The sequence below is a fragment of the Nuphar pumila genome, chromosome 1 (genome assembly GCF_984573655.1).
Source record: "Nuphar pumila chromosome 1, dmNupPumi1.hap1.1, whole genome shotgun sequence".
NCBI lineage: Eukaryota > Viridiplantae > Streptophyta > Magnoliopsida > Nymphaeales > Nymphaeaceae > Nuphar > Nuphar pumila.
This window is the reverse complement of record NC_143249.1, coordinates 12,175,706-12,191,115: the sequence shown is the minus strand read 5'-3', so window position 1 is coordinate 12,191,115 and position 15,410 is coordinate 12,175,706. Positions and strand designations below refer to the sequence as shown.

Sequence of the window (15,410 nt, the reverse complement as noted above, 5' to 3'; positions counted from 1 at the left end):
GGTATAGACTATTGAGCTAAACATCATATGTGCAAGTTGCATCGGCTAAATTTGACCGCATAAATTTGTTCAGCATTTTTAATTTACTATATAAGGTTCACGCGTTGGATTCAACCTTGGTGCCCTTCCATTTAGCCAAAATGGCACAATTACATGGGAAACCTTAATGCGCAATTACAGGGCCAAGAAAATTGGACTGTTTTTAATCAAGCTTGAGGGAGAACCCATGCCTGCTGTTCAACTGATGCAAGTGTAAAATAATAAATTTAAAATATGTGTTGGTACTAAATTTCCCCTTTTCCTACCATGTTAGAACCATATCAAAACCCTTTATGTGTTTACACCTAAGACTTGTCATTTTTCAATTCCTGCTAGGAGTTTCATATGCTACAGTACGAGCTGTGGTTTACACACTACACTGGCCTGGTCACTTAGGTTTTTGTACTCCCTTGGACAAATTATTGAATTGCAATTCTTGCGAACTCTACCCATTTTCTCAGTAATTAAGAGTGTGATCATACCAGCACTAACCGTCAAAACTAAGGCTATGTTTGGGAGCCTTGCATTGGGATGGAAACACTGTTTCAGTGTGTTGCTTGACATTGAGAGTTGGAGTTGCCAAAAGCATCCTCCTGAGAATGGTGTTGAAATGTGGTGTTGGAGCTGCCACCACCATTCCCAATGCATTGTTTCCGTTGCTCCCAAACAATCAAAGAGAATGAGAACAAGGCGGAAACCACAACACAACCTCCAATTCAACGCTCCCAAACATAGCCTAAGGTTTTAGCATGCTTGAGTCAGGGCAGTACTAGGATAAATAACACAATTAGATGGATCAATTGCTTTGGCTCATTTGATATAACTACAAACATGGCCCTAACTTGGATGGAGCACTCATCCAAACTCATGAGGGGACCTAGGTCCACAACAGTATCAACAAGCCCAACCTTAATCTTTAGGGTTTTCAATAAAATGACCAACTTCATGACTTCGAAACTCTTCTTCGTCACATGTCAGACCGGGCCTGACTGAACTCAAAAGTCAAAAAACACACGCCACCCTAATTATACAAGCTAGTAGAGCACTGGATCGAACTTCATGCACCCCTTTCTCTAACATGCCTATTGCCTAACACCACTAACCCACCTACACTTTTACAAACCCAGTGGACCACGCTAGGCCTAAAGTCTGATTCGTTGTATACTTTATGTGACCAACCATATGGGTTGGCGATAGTGAGGTCGACTTGGCAGGAACAAAATAAATAAATAAACAGAACAAACTAGTTTTAGCTACACTTATAACATGTGTAATAAAATAAGACGATAATGGGGATTGTGCTGCCTCCTATTTTTTGTTTAGATACTTACACCCTTTAAAAATCACAGCTTTAGGTGTTTTATACTAGATCTTAACCATTAGATGCATTTATCATTGTTTATTCAATAAAAAACATTGGTTGGGCTCAGATGTGTATTTTAAAGATGTACAAAAATCAATAATTGAAATTATACTAAAATTTAAGGATAAAGTATTCACATTTTTACATCAAATCAATTTGAAACAATGTTTGCTTATTAACAGAGACTGAGCCACATTTGGGCCAGGGTGGGTACATGCCCACCCAGACCCAAAATTCTCCAATAGGGGGTTGGGATCAGGGTGGGTAGCACCCTGACCCGTTCGGGTGGGTAGCTGGTGCTCGCCCTAACTCTTATGTAAGGTTGGGTCAAGGTGGCCATCCTTGGACCCAACCCATGCCCCTCCCCCTCCACATCCCCCACCCAACTCCACTCTCTCTCTCGATTCTCCCCGATGACAAATGTATGCCACTCCGCTTTCAATTCGTTGTCTGATGACACCAGCAACAGTGTGCACACCATCCCGAGGCCCTTTCTCTCTCAACTTTTCCAGATTGGGTCTGGTCGTCCGTCGACCTTTCTGACGCACGGCCCTATCCTAGTGGTTGAGATGTTGAGTCTTCTTTTTCTTATTTTCGAGTTTTTTTTTTCAAAAGGCTTGATAGAGTTTTAATTTCAGTTTTTTTTTTAATTAGCATAATGTTGTTAGGGTTCAGGTTTTTGATGCCTTTTTTATTGGAAATACCATGAATGCTCAGTTAGTGTCTTAGGGTTTTTGTGTGTGTTTGATTTTAGTTAGAATATCAGTTTTTTTTTTTTTTTCAATTAGCTTAAATCTATGATTTTTTTTAGGACTTTGAGTATTGATTTGGGCTTTTCTAAATGACATAAATATGTATGTAACTAGGGGTTTAAGGTCTTTTTATGCAATTTTCTTTTTAATTATCATTAAATATGATTCCTTTAATGAATGCTTAGTTTTGGTTATCAAACCCCTAAATCTTCGATTTTGTTAGAATTTAAGTTTTTTTATTTTGGTTTGTCAGATGACATAAATATTTAATTTAGAGTTTTCCTTTTCTTAATTAGTATATTTATAAGATTCTGGCTCCGGCTTGCTTCTTAATAAATAAGCAATGATAAATGGATATAACGGTTCTTTTTGGAAGGTCTTAACGTGACCTAACTAAAAAATGGGCAGCACAATCCCCATTCTCAAATAAGAGAATAGATAGGATATATATTTGCTACCATCTATGCATAATCCAGAATGATTTGTTTGCTTTGCACTTTGCAAATCTTTTTTACAATGTAGCATATGTTTTTCTGTGTTATAAAATCTTAGTACACAGTGAGTTGTTAATTTTTGAAGCCCTTACAAAACTGAACGTGCTTTATCTTAAAAAGAAATTATGCATATCACATCCATAAAGTTAGTTCTAAAAAAAAAAATCTACTAAAATTGAGTGTACAAACTACAGCAGCAAAATTATATCCCAATAGATATCGCTACATCCGCGCTACTTGAAATAGTAAATTGTCCATATTATTTAGTACAGGTACCGCAGCAAATATACCAATCCCTGAAACTCTTCCGACTTGATGTAATAGAATATAAATATGGTGGTAAACATTATTAATATATGAAAAAATGACACAAAGCACATGTGAATGAAAAATCAACCTTTTGACCACTAATTTAAAGACAAAATATACAACTTTGAAACCGTGTGAAGAAAGTGTGGTACCCACAATCCCACTTGTTTTTCTAGCAAGTCTTTTAGACCAGCTCAATGCAAATCTGAAATGGGATTTGGTAGTGGAATGTTAGGCTGTAATTTTCTCATGGGTTTTGGAGGTCATGCCTAAAAGTCCAATACATGAATGAGAACAGACTTGAGTGCTGCCTTAATTTTCTGGGTTTGATGGAGACATAAATCGTGAGTAAAAAAGGTTTAGGAGGCTGTTGCTGTGATGAAATAAGAGATCAGATCTGAGAGTGAGAGAGAGATGTCTTCGTTGCGGAGGTCAGAGGGGTGGTTGAGGTGCTGCCTGCTGGTGGTGGTTGGAGTGTTGGTGCTCTCAGTGTCTGGGCCTGCCCTCTTCTGGAGGCTTAAGAAGGGCTTAAACCTGGCGAAGCGTGCTGGGGGTTGCCCACCCTGTGCCTGCGACTGCCCACCTCCTCAATCACTTCTCAAGATTGCGCCAGGTTCTCACTCTGCCCTATGCCCTCTCCCCCACCTCTCTCTCTCTCTCTCTCTCTCGTTGGGGTACTTCTTCTTCTTCTTGTTTTTTTTTTATGTGGTTTCTACATTAGGCATTTGATTTTGGAGGGTTCGGTGGTAGAGTATTCGCCACTACGTAGCTTCTTTTTTTTCCTTAACATTTTGTGAATCAATTGTTTCTCTTTTCAAAAAACGAAGTTAGTTTTTAGCTTTATCTGGTGGATAAAAGTTTTCTGATGTGGTGAAGGGTTTTATTGCAATTTGAACTTGGAACTGAACAATGTCAAGTTACGTAACCATTAAAATCATCTAGTTGCTACGTGTTGCAAATTTCCTTCCAAGAGACTGGCTAGTGATGGATCTGTAAATTATGGTATTTAGATGTCGCTTTGGCTAATTTGTTGCTACTGTGTTAGGATTTTCATAGATGAGACTTGCTTTCTTCTTCTTTATTATGTCTTGTTTTGTTCTTATTTAGATTGAATAGAAAAATCGTGATATCTGGCTCTGACTCAGGAGAGGAATTAAGCCTTGAATCTTGAGTTACTTCTTTTATTTACTTCGATTTTTTCTTTATGTAGATGCTGCATTTGGTAAAATTGCAAGAAGGAAACCACCTCCTTCTTCAAATTGATTTAATCTTGATTTTCCTGTGTGAATGCTAGTATGAAATTTCAGATATAGGTTATTTTCTCTATTTTTTTTATTATTCACCCACCTTTTATTTCTTTCCCACAAACTCATGATCTTTTGGAGCTTATCATCAATCATCAACCAGATCACGTTTCCAATTTTCTATATACTCCATTGGCTGAAAGCATGCTCATGAAATGCAACAAACATTTGAAATCCTGATTAGTGTTTCTTTAGTCTGTATAATCAATACCCTTTATACCTTTTGGCACATGCAATGAACTTCTACAGCCCTATCAGAAGATAGCTTATGCCTAAGTTATATGATGCAAAGTCCTAAGGTGAGGTCTTGTAGTCAATATGCTATCTGAATATAGTAAAATATGAAGATTTTGTGGAAAATATTTTAGATGGATATTGATTACACATGCACTGCAGCATGAAAGTATTTGGCAATTCGTGGTGAGCCTCACTCACTTGTAGGGAATATAAAGAACTTTCTATTGTACGTTACTTATTCCTTTTTTAGAACAATATTTTGTTTTAAGATATAAACACGACTTTTAAAAACTTCTAAAGTTCATTGGGAGGGGAACACGTAGTTCTACTATTACTTGATGTATATCGTTTAGTCGCTAATTGATTCAAGCAAGGTCATTTAACTAAAAATCTAACTGAATACTTTTGACTTAATTCAGTTATGTCTGCTAAAATCATTCATGTGCAACATGAAGCAATAAAAAATAGAAGTTAAGACTCTTGGAGATAGCCCATGGACAATTTCAAATGGAAACTAAGTAGTTCTGTTATTGAAAGTAAATGATTGTTCGCAGTTTTCACATTTTTGAGAACTTGATGAATAAATTTGTTATTTTGACTCAATTTGATGGAAAAGAGGGCAACCAACCCATTACAAAAAATGGCAGGCGGAAAAAGATGAGGCTATTGCCACAAATTCAATTGGCTTACTCAATTCTTTGGCTTTAGGAAAATGGGTCAATGATTTCTATTATAGCAGCATCTACTTGGGGCCTTTAATGGTGTACAATTTTTTCACCCCTTTTCTTTGATGCAATCCATACCAGCCAACCATGCAATTGGGAGTAATGTAATAAAGAAAGGACACTTTTTTTTCTCTCAGAAAAGAAAGAAAGAAAAAGAAAAGGGACTTGCACAATGCATGTTGAATTGTCCCACTGTACAACCACATGGAATGTGCATGCTGGCCAACTTACTTTGCCTTTGAAGGTCACTGTGAATTAAAGTCCATGCTATAGTATAGGTAACATTGATCTAAAGCACATTGTGCTAGGTGGCCAATGCACATGTAGCACTTTAGAGTTCAAGTGTTGGCTCAGTAAGTAAAAAATTGTGCGATTTGATGGAGCAGTCTGCTTCTTTGCAGAGAATTACATTTAAAAGCATACATTAGACTTGACATTCTCACAATGGATATCAATTTAACCCCTGTAATGATAATTTATATCCAATGATAGGTTGGAAAAAGGAAATGTATGCAGTGATATTAGTTTTATGAAAAAAATTGGACTGCTCAAATTTTTTTTATCACGTCAACAAAGTGAGGCATGGTGCTTTTCTATTCGGTTATCACAAGCCAATCTTTTAAAGGATTCAGTCGAGTGTTCAAAGTAAGACCACTTGATAAGCTAAATGTTGTTTGCTTATTTGATTTAATGGTGTCATCTTACCTTGGAAATATCATGTATATTAATGTCAATAACATGTATGTAAATTCAAGCCATTGTACTTTTGCTGCTCACTCTCTTGTGGTTTTAAGTGGGTTTGCTACTGTTGATTCTGTTGTGATTTGAAAGAACAATCTACTATTTTCATCTGAATATTTTACTTGATGATCTGATGCAAGATAGCAAAAAAAAAAAACCTAAAAGCAATAAAACTTTCTTCCTGTTTACTTCCAATATGTGCACTCGTTTTCTTTTTCACTTTTCTATTTTCTTTTTGAACTTTTTCAGCCATCTGGAAATTGTCATAAGTTAACTTTGATATGTTCTTGAAACTATCTTTTTTTTGGGACACCTTTTTCTCATGCTTTCTATTTTTAAATTTTTGCAGGGCTGGTCAACCTTTCAATTACAGGTTTGTGATGATCTCATGAAAGCCTTTCTTTTATTGCAAATTGTAATAGAAATTTTGATAGGTTTGCAAATTTATCAAGTTCATAAACAACTCAGTTGCAAGATATGTGAATCCGTGCTAGTTTATTCCTTTCTGGAAATTTAATTGCTTTATTATCAGTCCTTTTCTGCTTCTCATGCTACAATTTATGTTGCCAGTACACTCCATGTTGGAATAACACACTAGCATTAATATTTGCTCAATGCACGTAGGACATAGTGAAAGGTGTGACAATCCCATGCTACAATTCATGTTGCCAGTACACTCCATTTTGGGTTACACACTTGTATTGATACATCATAAGGCATGATTTTCTCCATATACATAGGACATTTTGAAGGTGTGAGTCCAATTTTTGGACACTGCTATCTCCTTTGACAAAATTTAATGCATAAAGTTCAAGACTCTATATGACTGCAGTAGTTTCCTTTTCTTGTTTCACAGGGCTAAACCAAAGAAATTGATTTGATGCTGATGCTGATGATGTTGATACGTTATATTAGATTTATGTTGATAATTGATGATCAGTAAATTGTTTTCTTTTTTACACTATAGTAATATAAATGAATAATAAACAACTGCAGTATTGAGGCACATGTTGCATTTTATCGTGCACATGCATCGAATTTAGGCAGATCCCATTATCATAAAAATCTAGCCATTAGGATTATCAAACACAATTTATTTGCCATGCTCTAAGTCGAGGCAAATACATGGTTAGGGGATGTTTTGTAGGGATGGCATTATTTTTGCAATTCAATCATTGAATTGTTCATTTTAAAAGTTTAGATCTTATAACTAATATGGCTTCGATTAATCCTGCCAATCTAACATATTTAGAAGGGTTGATCTGGCTTTTGATGAGAGAATCTACCTAAACCCAAGGTATGTTGCATGATAAGTTGTGTGTATATATATATATATATATATATATGAGAAGGTGGTAGCTGCTAACCACTTTTCTAGATAACCACCATGCTAACTGGTTTTTCAAAAGGTTTTTCCGTGTTTTCCTTAAATCTGACCGTACAGATGCCTTCTACATGCTTGATTTTATAGGAATCAACTCTTGGATCATCCGATTCCGATATGCAGGTAGGTTTTTATAAGGTTTAAAAAATCAATGGTATAAGATTTTTCTAAATATTGAATGCTTAAAAAATCATGTTTTTCATCGAAAAAACATAATCCAACTGTCATTTCTTAGTAAATTGACTGTGCTGAACACATCTGTATGGTCAGATTTAAGTAATACATGGGGAAAACCCTTTGAAAGCCCGGTTAGCACCGCGGTCAGCTAGAAAAGTGGTTAGCAGCTACCACCTTCTCATATATTATATATATATATATATATATATGAAATTTAAAAAAAAACACCTAAGTTATTAGTGTTAATGAAAAACACACCTAAATTTATGTTATGTTAAACATATCTCTGTTTCTGTTCGTTTAACTTGGGTTAACATTAACCCAAGTTGAGTTTTGGAGATAAATTTACTAATTTAACCCCCACCTGCTCTCTCTCTCTCTCTCTCTGCCACCACTACAGCTGACTAAATCTTCTCCTTTCTACAGTCTCTACCATCACCACCACCTCTGCTCCTCTTTTCCACTACCAACACCACCACTAACCACCCTTTTTTATTTTTCGTTGCTGCCCACCACCACCACCTTATTTTTGTCACCTTTTTTTATCACCAACCATCCCCAATTTCTTCTCCTTCTACAACCATCACCGTTTCTCCCTTCTCTCACGAATTGCTATCCATCCACCACCATGTTTTCATTTCTTCCACCATGCCTCTTTTCTTTCCCTGCTATTGCCTACCACATCTATCTTCTTTCACCCCCATCCACAGTGGACTGCTTTTCCGTATTTTTTTTTTTTGAGTGAATGAAGGAACAAATAGTTGAAGAAAGAAAGGTCCTCATGAAGAGGTAAAGCAATACTGAACAAATTAAATGGTTAAATGGCAAAGTTTACTTCCAAAAATTGGATGGAGATTAACTAAAGCGCCCACTTGGTTATTGAAGGTCAAAATGGTAATTACAGCATACAGTCTAATGGCAACTTTGACAAAAGTAAAGTTTGGGCTTTTTTAATTAACCATAAAAAAGTTTAGGTGTGTTTTTGAAAACTTTTCCACACACACACACACACACACACATATATATATATATATATATATATATATATATATATATATATATATATATATATATATGTGATCTGTGATAAACATGGCACAGTGCTAATTGAAACATTTTATTGGATTTCTGGTGTTTTTTATAAATTCTAACCATACAGATGTGTTCAGCATGATTGATTTACTAGAAATTGACATTTGGATCATGCATTTTGGATGGAAAAGATGATATTTGGGGCCTCAAAAGTTTATGAAAATTGTAGGATGTTGATTTTTGAAACCTTATAAAAATGTATCCATACATCGGAATCAAATCCTCCAAGAACTGATTCCTATAAAAACAAAGATATAGATTACATCTGTACTGTCAGAATTTCAAAAAAAACACTGGAAATCCGATAAAATGTTTCATTTAGCACTTATCCTGAATTATATATATATGAGAAGGGGGATGGCCCACCCCCTTTCCTCCATTTCAAAATTTGTATGTTAGATATGTTTTTGGCAAATCTGACCATATGGATGTGTTCTCTATGATTGAAAACATATGAATAGACTTTTTTTTTATATTTACACAGAGAAACCACCACCATGATCTGAGACCTAGCCGTGTTGGCTTTGCCTGCTGTACTTACGATCATTACTGTGGCAGCGTAAAACTCCGGGGGCTTACCCCTTGCCTCCAGGGAGTCGCCACGCTTTGGCTTGCGCAAGGGTGACGCCCATGGGATTTGAACCTAGACCACCTGCCTAGTGGCCTAGGTCCCCCTTTGGGGCATATTAAGACTCTTAAATCAAGCTTTTTTGATATTAAGATTTTACAAGGATCCAAAAATCAATGGTTTTGAAATTTGGTATGTTATAAAATTTTACTTATCAAAAAACTACAATTCAAGAGTCTAATCATATGTTTTGAACCATGGAGATCACATCATTACTATACAGTCAGATTTGCCAAAAAACATATCTAAGATACAGATTTTGAAGGGGAGGACAAGGGGTGGACCATCCCCCCCCCCCTCTCTCTCTCTCTCTCTCTCTCTCTCTCTCTCTCTCAGCTTTCTACTCCGATACGTGCCTACTGCCAGCCTACCGGGCTTTTGAAGTTTTTTTTTCTCATTTTTTTCTCAAATCTGGCCTTACAGATGTTTTCTACATGCTTGATTTTATTGGAATGGACTCTTGGATCATCCTATTTCGACACGGTTAGGTTTTTATAAGGTTTGAAAATCGATGGTCTACAAATTTTATAAATATTTAAGCTGAAAAATTCACATTTTTTCATATAAAAAACACTATGCAAGTTTCGTTCTCTACCAAATCGTCCATGTTGAATGCGTCTGCGGGTTTAGATTTGTGAAAAACACCCCGAAAACCCATGTTCACGTGCAGTAGGCAGTAGGCTCCTAACTTTGGTAGTATATATATGTGTGTGTGTGACTTCCAATTTTGCATGGATACGAGACACAACTAACAAATAATGAATTTGCAGAAAATAGTTGTAAAGTGTCATCTGCTAGTAAATTCTTGATATCTATCAATCTTAACCCACACACTTGTTGCTTTCAAGTGGAACTAGTCCTGCCTCAGTTCCGAGTCCTGAAGACCATTGGATATTGTTGGTAGAGAACTTACTACTTTTGTACAAGCATGTTCAGTAGAATACTTGTGGCATCTAGAGAGAGATCGCGAACAAAAACTTTTTAATAGGAGCCAGGGATTCAAATGTGTTAGGGCTGTCTGATCTATCCTTGCCCACCTAAGCACATTCATGTTTGGGATGTGTCATCTCCAACTCCGAGATGGAATTTGGCACCGTGCAGCTCTACTGTGTTGATTTTAAATGGATCACTTTTGTCTAGTGGTTTACTTCTGTAACTAAAGGGCTCCATTTTGTCAGCTTTATTTGGTATTCCTGTATAAGTTTGGAAAGTTTTTCTCTAATAAATTGTAGTAGGGAGAGGTCAATGGCTACTTAAGTGGTGTACATTGTACTCACTCTTGTTTGAGATGGAGACTCCATATTACTTCATCTATGGGGTGCCCAACCACAATTTTAGGAGTTGACTGACACTTGATTTTTGAAATACTTCTTGTATGTGCAGCTGCTTTAATCTCTCTGAACACAATTCTTGGTACTGTTTTTTGCTGGTGGCTTTAAGCATGACATTCATCTTTTTTTCTTTACAGAAAATGACTTTTTTTCTTGAAAAAAACTTTTTTTATTAGAGATAAATTCCGTTGACTTCAAACATTAAGGTATGCTTATCAATCACGATACCCACTAACTTCCACAGATTGTGGGAAGCATGATTCGGAGCTGAAAAAGGAGATGGAGAAGCAATTTGTAGATCTCGTGTCAGAGGAATTGAAGCTTCACGCAGCTGTTTCTGAAGAGCATAGGCATCACATGAACCTCGCACTCGTAGGGGCAAAAAGGGTAGCCACTGGATACCAAAGAGAAGCAGAAAAATGCAATGCCGCAACAGAAATCTGTGAGGAAGCCAGAGAACGAGCCGAGAAGTCCTTGATAAACGAAAAGAAGGTAACAGTTTCGTGGGAGAAAAGAGCTCGCCAACTAGGCTGGGAAGGAGAGTAACTAGAAATGTGGTGTTCCTGCAAATTTTCCTTTTCTTTAGAGTTTCCTCCATAAAGGTGGGGGAGGGAATCGAATCTTCATATTGATGTATGATTTAGATGTTGTAAGCCTTCTTGTCTGATGGGTGTGATTAATGCCCCTTCCCATGTTTTGGCATTCCATTTTTTATGCAAAGAATGAAAAAAAAAGGGAGAAGAAGAATTGATGCTGGTAAACTAGGGGATGTTGAGCGTATGTCCTACATAATATGGTGAAAGAAGGATATCACCATAGGCTTTCATTGAAGTTGATGAAGAGACAGACAGCCTTGAGATATTGTTTACTGATTGTCTACTGCTGTTTTCATTCCCTTAAGCTTGTTCTCTGCACAATTCTAGATTAAGAATTTTAATGAGCTTTTGTTATTTAAAAGGTTATAATCAACTAAAACATGATGAAGAATTTTAATGAGCTTATGTTATTTAAAGGGTTAAAATCAACTAAAACATGAATGCTGTTCAACTGGTTCTGCATTTGCGTAGATGTGACCATTCGATTGCCTAGTTGCTTGTGCTCAACCATATCGAATTGAAGAACCCAAAAAGGAGAGTGATGTCTAAGAGTTTAGCTTAAGGTGCCGAGTAAGTGAAATGTCATTGTTTTTACAAGACACGAATACACAGTTTTTTTGAAAACTAAACATGATGACGCATTTTTTCTACTGTTTAATTGATAGAAAATTATATTTTGTCACTTTAAAATGTATAAAACCTATTTCATGTAAAATATTGTTTAAAATTATTTCAAGTCTAAAATATTTTAAATTTATGGAAAACTATTTTAACGTGTCATAGGGTGCCATGTGGCATGCTCAAATGTTTTGTTGTGTCCTCTGAGTAGACAACTCTTACAATACTGCTATTTAGCGATGTAACAATCATCAGTACTAGGATTTTTCGGTTTCGGTAAATCTTGAGAAGAAAAAAAAAATAACAATATTTTGAACATATCAGGATTTTATTATTTTACTTGTTGCCCATCGGGCCCAAGGTAGGCCCTTCTCCATGGTTCAATTTGGATCACATCAAATTAGACCTAATCCATTATGATCAACATGTTAGTAACTTGGATATTCCAGGCACCTGTGAATCATCCATCAAATAGTATAACGCCCATTGGCAAAGGTGATGCTGCACACCCTAGTTCTCAAAAAATACACAGACCAATAAATGGGTTTTGAATATCTAATCTGATCTTTCAGACCAAAACTGAATATCTTATCTGATCTATTTTTGTATGATCCACCTAGTCCAATCAGCCTCTGTTTGGGAGCTGGTGTAGGAAGGGAGATGGAAAGGGCGATGAGAGGTGATAGGTAGGAGACGATAGCGGCTCAATTTTTAATATTTTAAGTATTATTTCAATAAATTTTTTAATATTAAAATATCAAAATTTTGTTTTCTATTGATTAAAAAATTCTGTGTCCCCATGTCTTATTTTTCAAAAAAAAAAATTGAATTTAGTCAAATCCGTGTCATGTGTCCTCATGTCTTTTTGACATAGGTATGAAATACTGTTTGGGGCAGTTTTTTTTTTGTTTTTTGTTTTTTTTTTTTTTTTGGGGGGGGGGGGGGGGGGAGGGTGTTCTTTCTTAATAAAATAACTATTTTTTAGAAGATAAATATTGAAGAAATTTTAATAAATTTGTTTTAGTAAACAGTCCTCAACAGAGTGATTTTATGACTAAGTGTGTAGGGATGGATACCAATGGGTTGGTTGGGTACTGAAACCTGAATGCCCGGATGGGTTTGGGTGCAACCTAATGAATCGGTTATCCAACCCGTTGACAGAATGAGAGCCCTTTAGGTGTTCCAACCTCTGTGACAAATATCATGATATTTATAAAATTATCGCCGATATATAGCGAGAAATTGCCTAAAAGTTTAAAATGATAATTTCTCGTGAGATTTTCAAACCATGACAAATATCGTGATATTTATATTTTTAAAAGATATTTATCGTGAAACCCTCCCAAGATTTTTATTTTTAAATATGATTTATTTATATTTTCTTATAAAATTTATTTTTTATAATTTAAAATTTATTTTTTATTCTCAAGAATTTGCTGAAAAAACATGAGATTTATGAAAAAATTTAAAATCTCCTCAGTTTTTTGCTTGCTGAGATTTTGCCGTTTTTAACTTTTGTCACTATGGGACGAAGGAAAAAGTAGCCAAATGTAATAACTAAAAAAACTGGGTATATTTTGTGATTTGTTGATGAGTTGACGAGGGACTTTGCAACGCACTCGAACAAATAAGAAGGGAAGTCAGATTACTTTTTGTGACATTAAAAATGGAACGTTTCATTTAAGGGCCTATCTTTTATTCATAATTTTGGAAAACTCATTGGGGAGTGGAGAGTGTTATAGAAATCTAAGTAAGTGTCGTGATAATGAGAATTTGGATAAGTATATGATATCAAAGAAGGAAGCTAAAAAAATAGTTTGAAACGCGAGGAATAAAGTATATAAGGAGGTTTATGACAAGTTGGATACCAAAGAGGGCAAAAAGGATATTTATAGCCTTGCAAAGATGAGAGATAGGAAATCGAGGGATCTAGGTATGGTTAGATGTATCAAAGATGAAACGCAAATGGTTTTAGTCAAAGATGAGAAGATTAAGAAGAGATGAAAAGATTATTTTGATAAGCTATTTAATAGAAGTCATGCTCAGGATCTTGGAGACTTCTCCTTTCCTTTTAATGAGATGAATCGTGACTTCATGCGCAAGATTCAAAAGAAAGAAATTGTAGAGGCTTTGAAGAAAATGAAATCAAGAAGGGCAGTTGGCCTAGATGGTATACCTATCGAGGCTTGAAAATGCTTGGATGAGAAAGGTTTAGAATGGTTGACAAATCTTTTTAACAAGATTTGGCGGACAAATAAGATGCCTAATGAGTGGAGGAAGAGTACTTTGGTGCCTCTATATAAGAATAAGGGTGATATACAAGATTGCACAAACTATCGTGGTATAAAACTCATGAGTTATACTATGAAACTTTGAGAGAAGGTCATTGAGTATAAGTTGAGGAAGGTTGTCATGATTACGGATAATCAATTTGGTTTTATGCCTGAAAGATCAACTATGAAAGCTATACATCTTCTTAGACAACTTATTGAGAGATATAGAGAGATGAATAAAGATTTGCATATGGTTTTTCTTGATTTGTAGAAGGCATACAATAGAGTACCTAGGGATGTTCTCTGGTGGACAATGATGAAGAAAAGTATTTCTCTCAAGTACATTAGTATAATTAAAGATATGTACGAAAGAGTAGTAACCAATGTCCGCACTTGTGGAAAGGTGACAACCAATTTTCCTATAACGGTTGAGTTACATCAATGATATGCATTAGGCCCTTTCCTATTTGCTATAGTGATGGATGAGCTTACGAGATCAATTCAAGAAAATGTGTCGTGGTGTATGTTGTTTACTGATGATATTGTTTTGATTGATGAGTCTAGAGCTGGGGTTAATGCTAGGTTAGAATTATGGAGACAGACATTGAAAGCAAGAGGTTTTAAGTTGAGTAAGAGTAAGACAGAATACATGGAATGTCGGTTTAGTAAGCAACGAAGTAGTGATGGGAGTGTATTGAAGCTTGGTGAGCAAAAAATATCGGTGGATGACTGTTTCAAATATTTGAGATCTATCATTCAAAAGTATGGAGAAATTGATGGAGATGTAAATCATAGGATAAAGGTTGGGTGAATGAAATGAAAAAGTGCAACTGGAGTGTTATGCGATCGTAGAATGCCATTGCGGTTGAAGGGAAAGTTTTATAGGACGACAATTAGGCCCGCTTTACTATATGGTATATAATGTTGGACTGCCAAGAGACATCATAATAAAAAAATGAGTGTAGCTGAGATGCATATGCTTAGATGAATGTGTGAAAATACAATAAAAGATAAGATTCGAAATGAGGAGATACATAAGAAGGTAGACATTGCATCCATTGAAAATAAGATGAGAGAGAATAATTTACGGTGGTTTGGACATATTCGGCGAAGGCCTAATGATGCTCCAGTTAGAAGGATTAAGAAATGGGAAAATATATTAGTTAAAAGAAGTCGGGGTAGGCCTAAGAAAACTTGGATGGAAATGATAGGAAATGATATGAATGATTTGAACCTCACTGAGGGACATGGCATTGGATAGAAATAATTGGAGAAGAAAGATTCATGTGGAAGACCAAGAATGATTTTCTTTTTTGGTTCATATCGCCGACCCCAATTGTTTTGGGA

General features: G+C 35.7%; 1 protein-coding gene across 1 annotated transcript; it reads left to right on the top strand.

Moving 5' to 3' along the window:
* The first annotated feature begins 3,320 nt into the window (after positions 1-3,320).
* LOC149847987 (uncharacterized) lies at positions 3,321-11,337 on the top strand. The gene is made up of 3 exons (XM_090010018.1): positions 3,321-3,570; positions 6,314-6,337; positions 10,821-11,337. Exons 1-3 carry the CDS (start codon positions 3,372-3,374, stop codon positions 11,120-11,122), a joined length of 525 nt encoding a protein of 174 aa, XP_089866144.1. The 5' UTR covers positions 3,321-3,371; the 3' UTR covers positions 11,123-11,337.
* Positions 11,338-15,410: the final 4,073 nt, after the last annotated feature.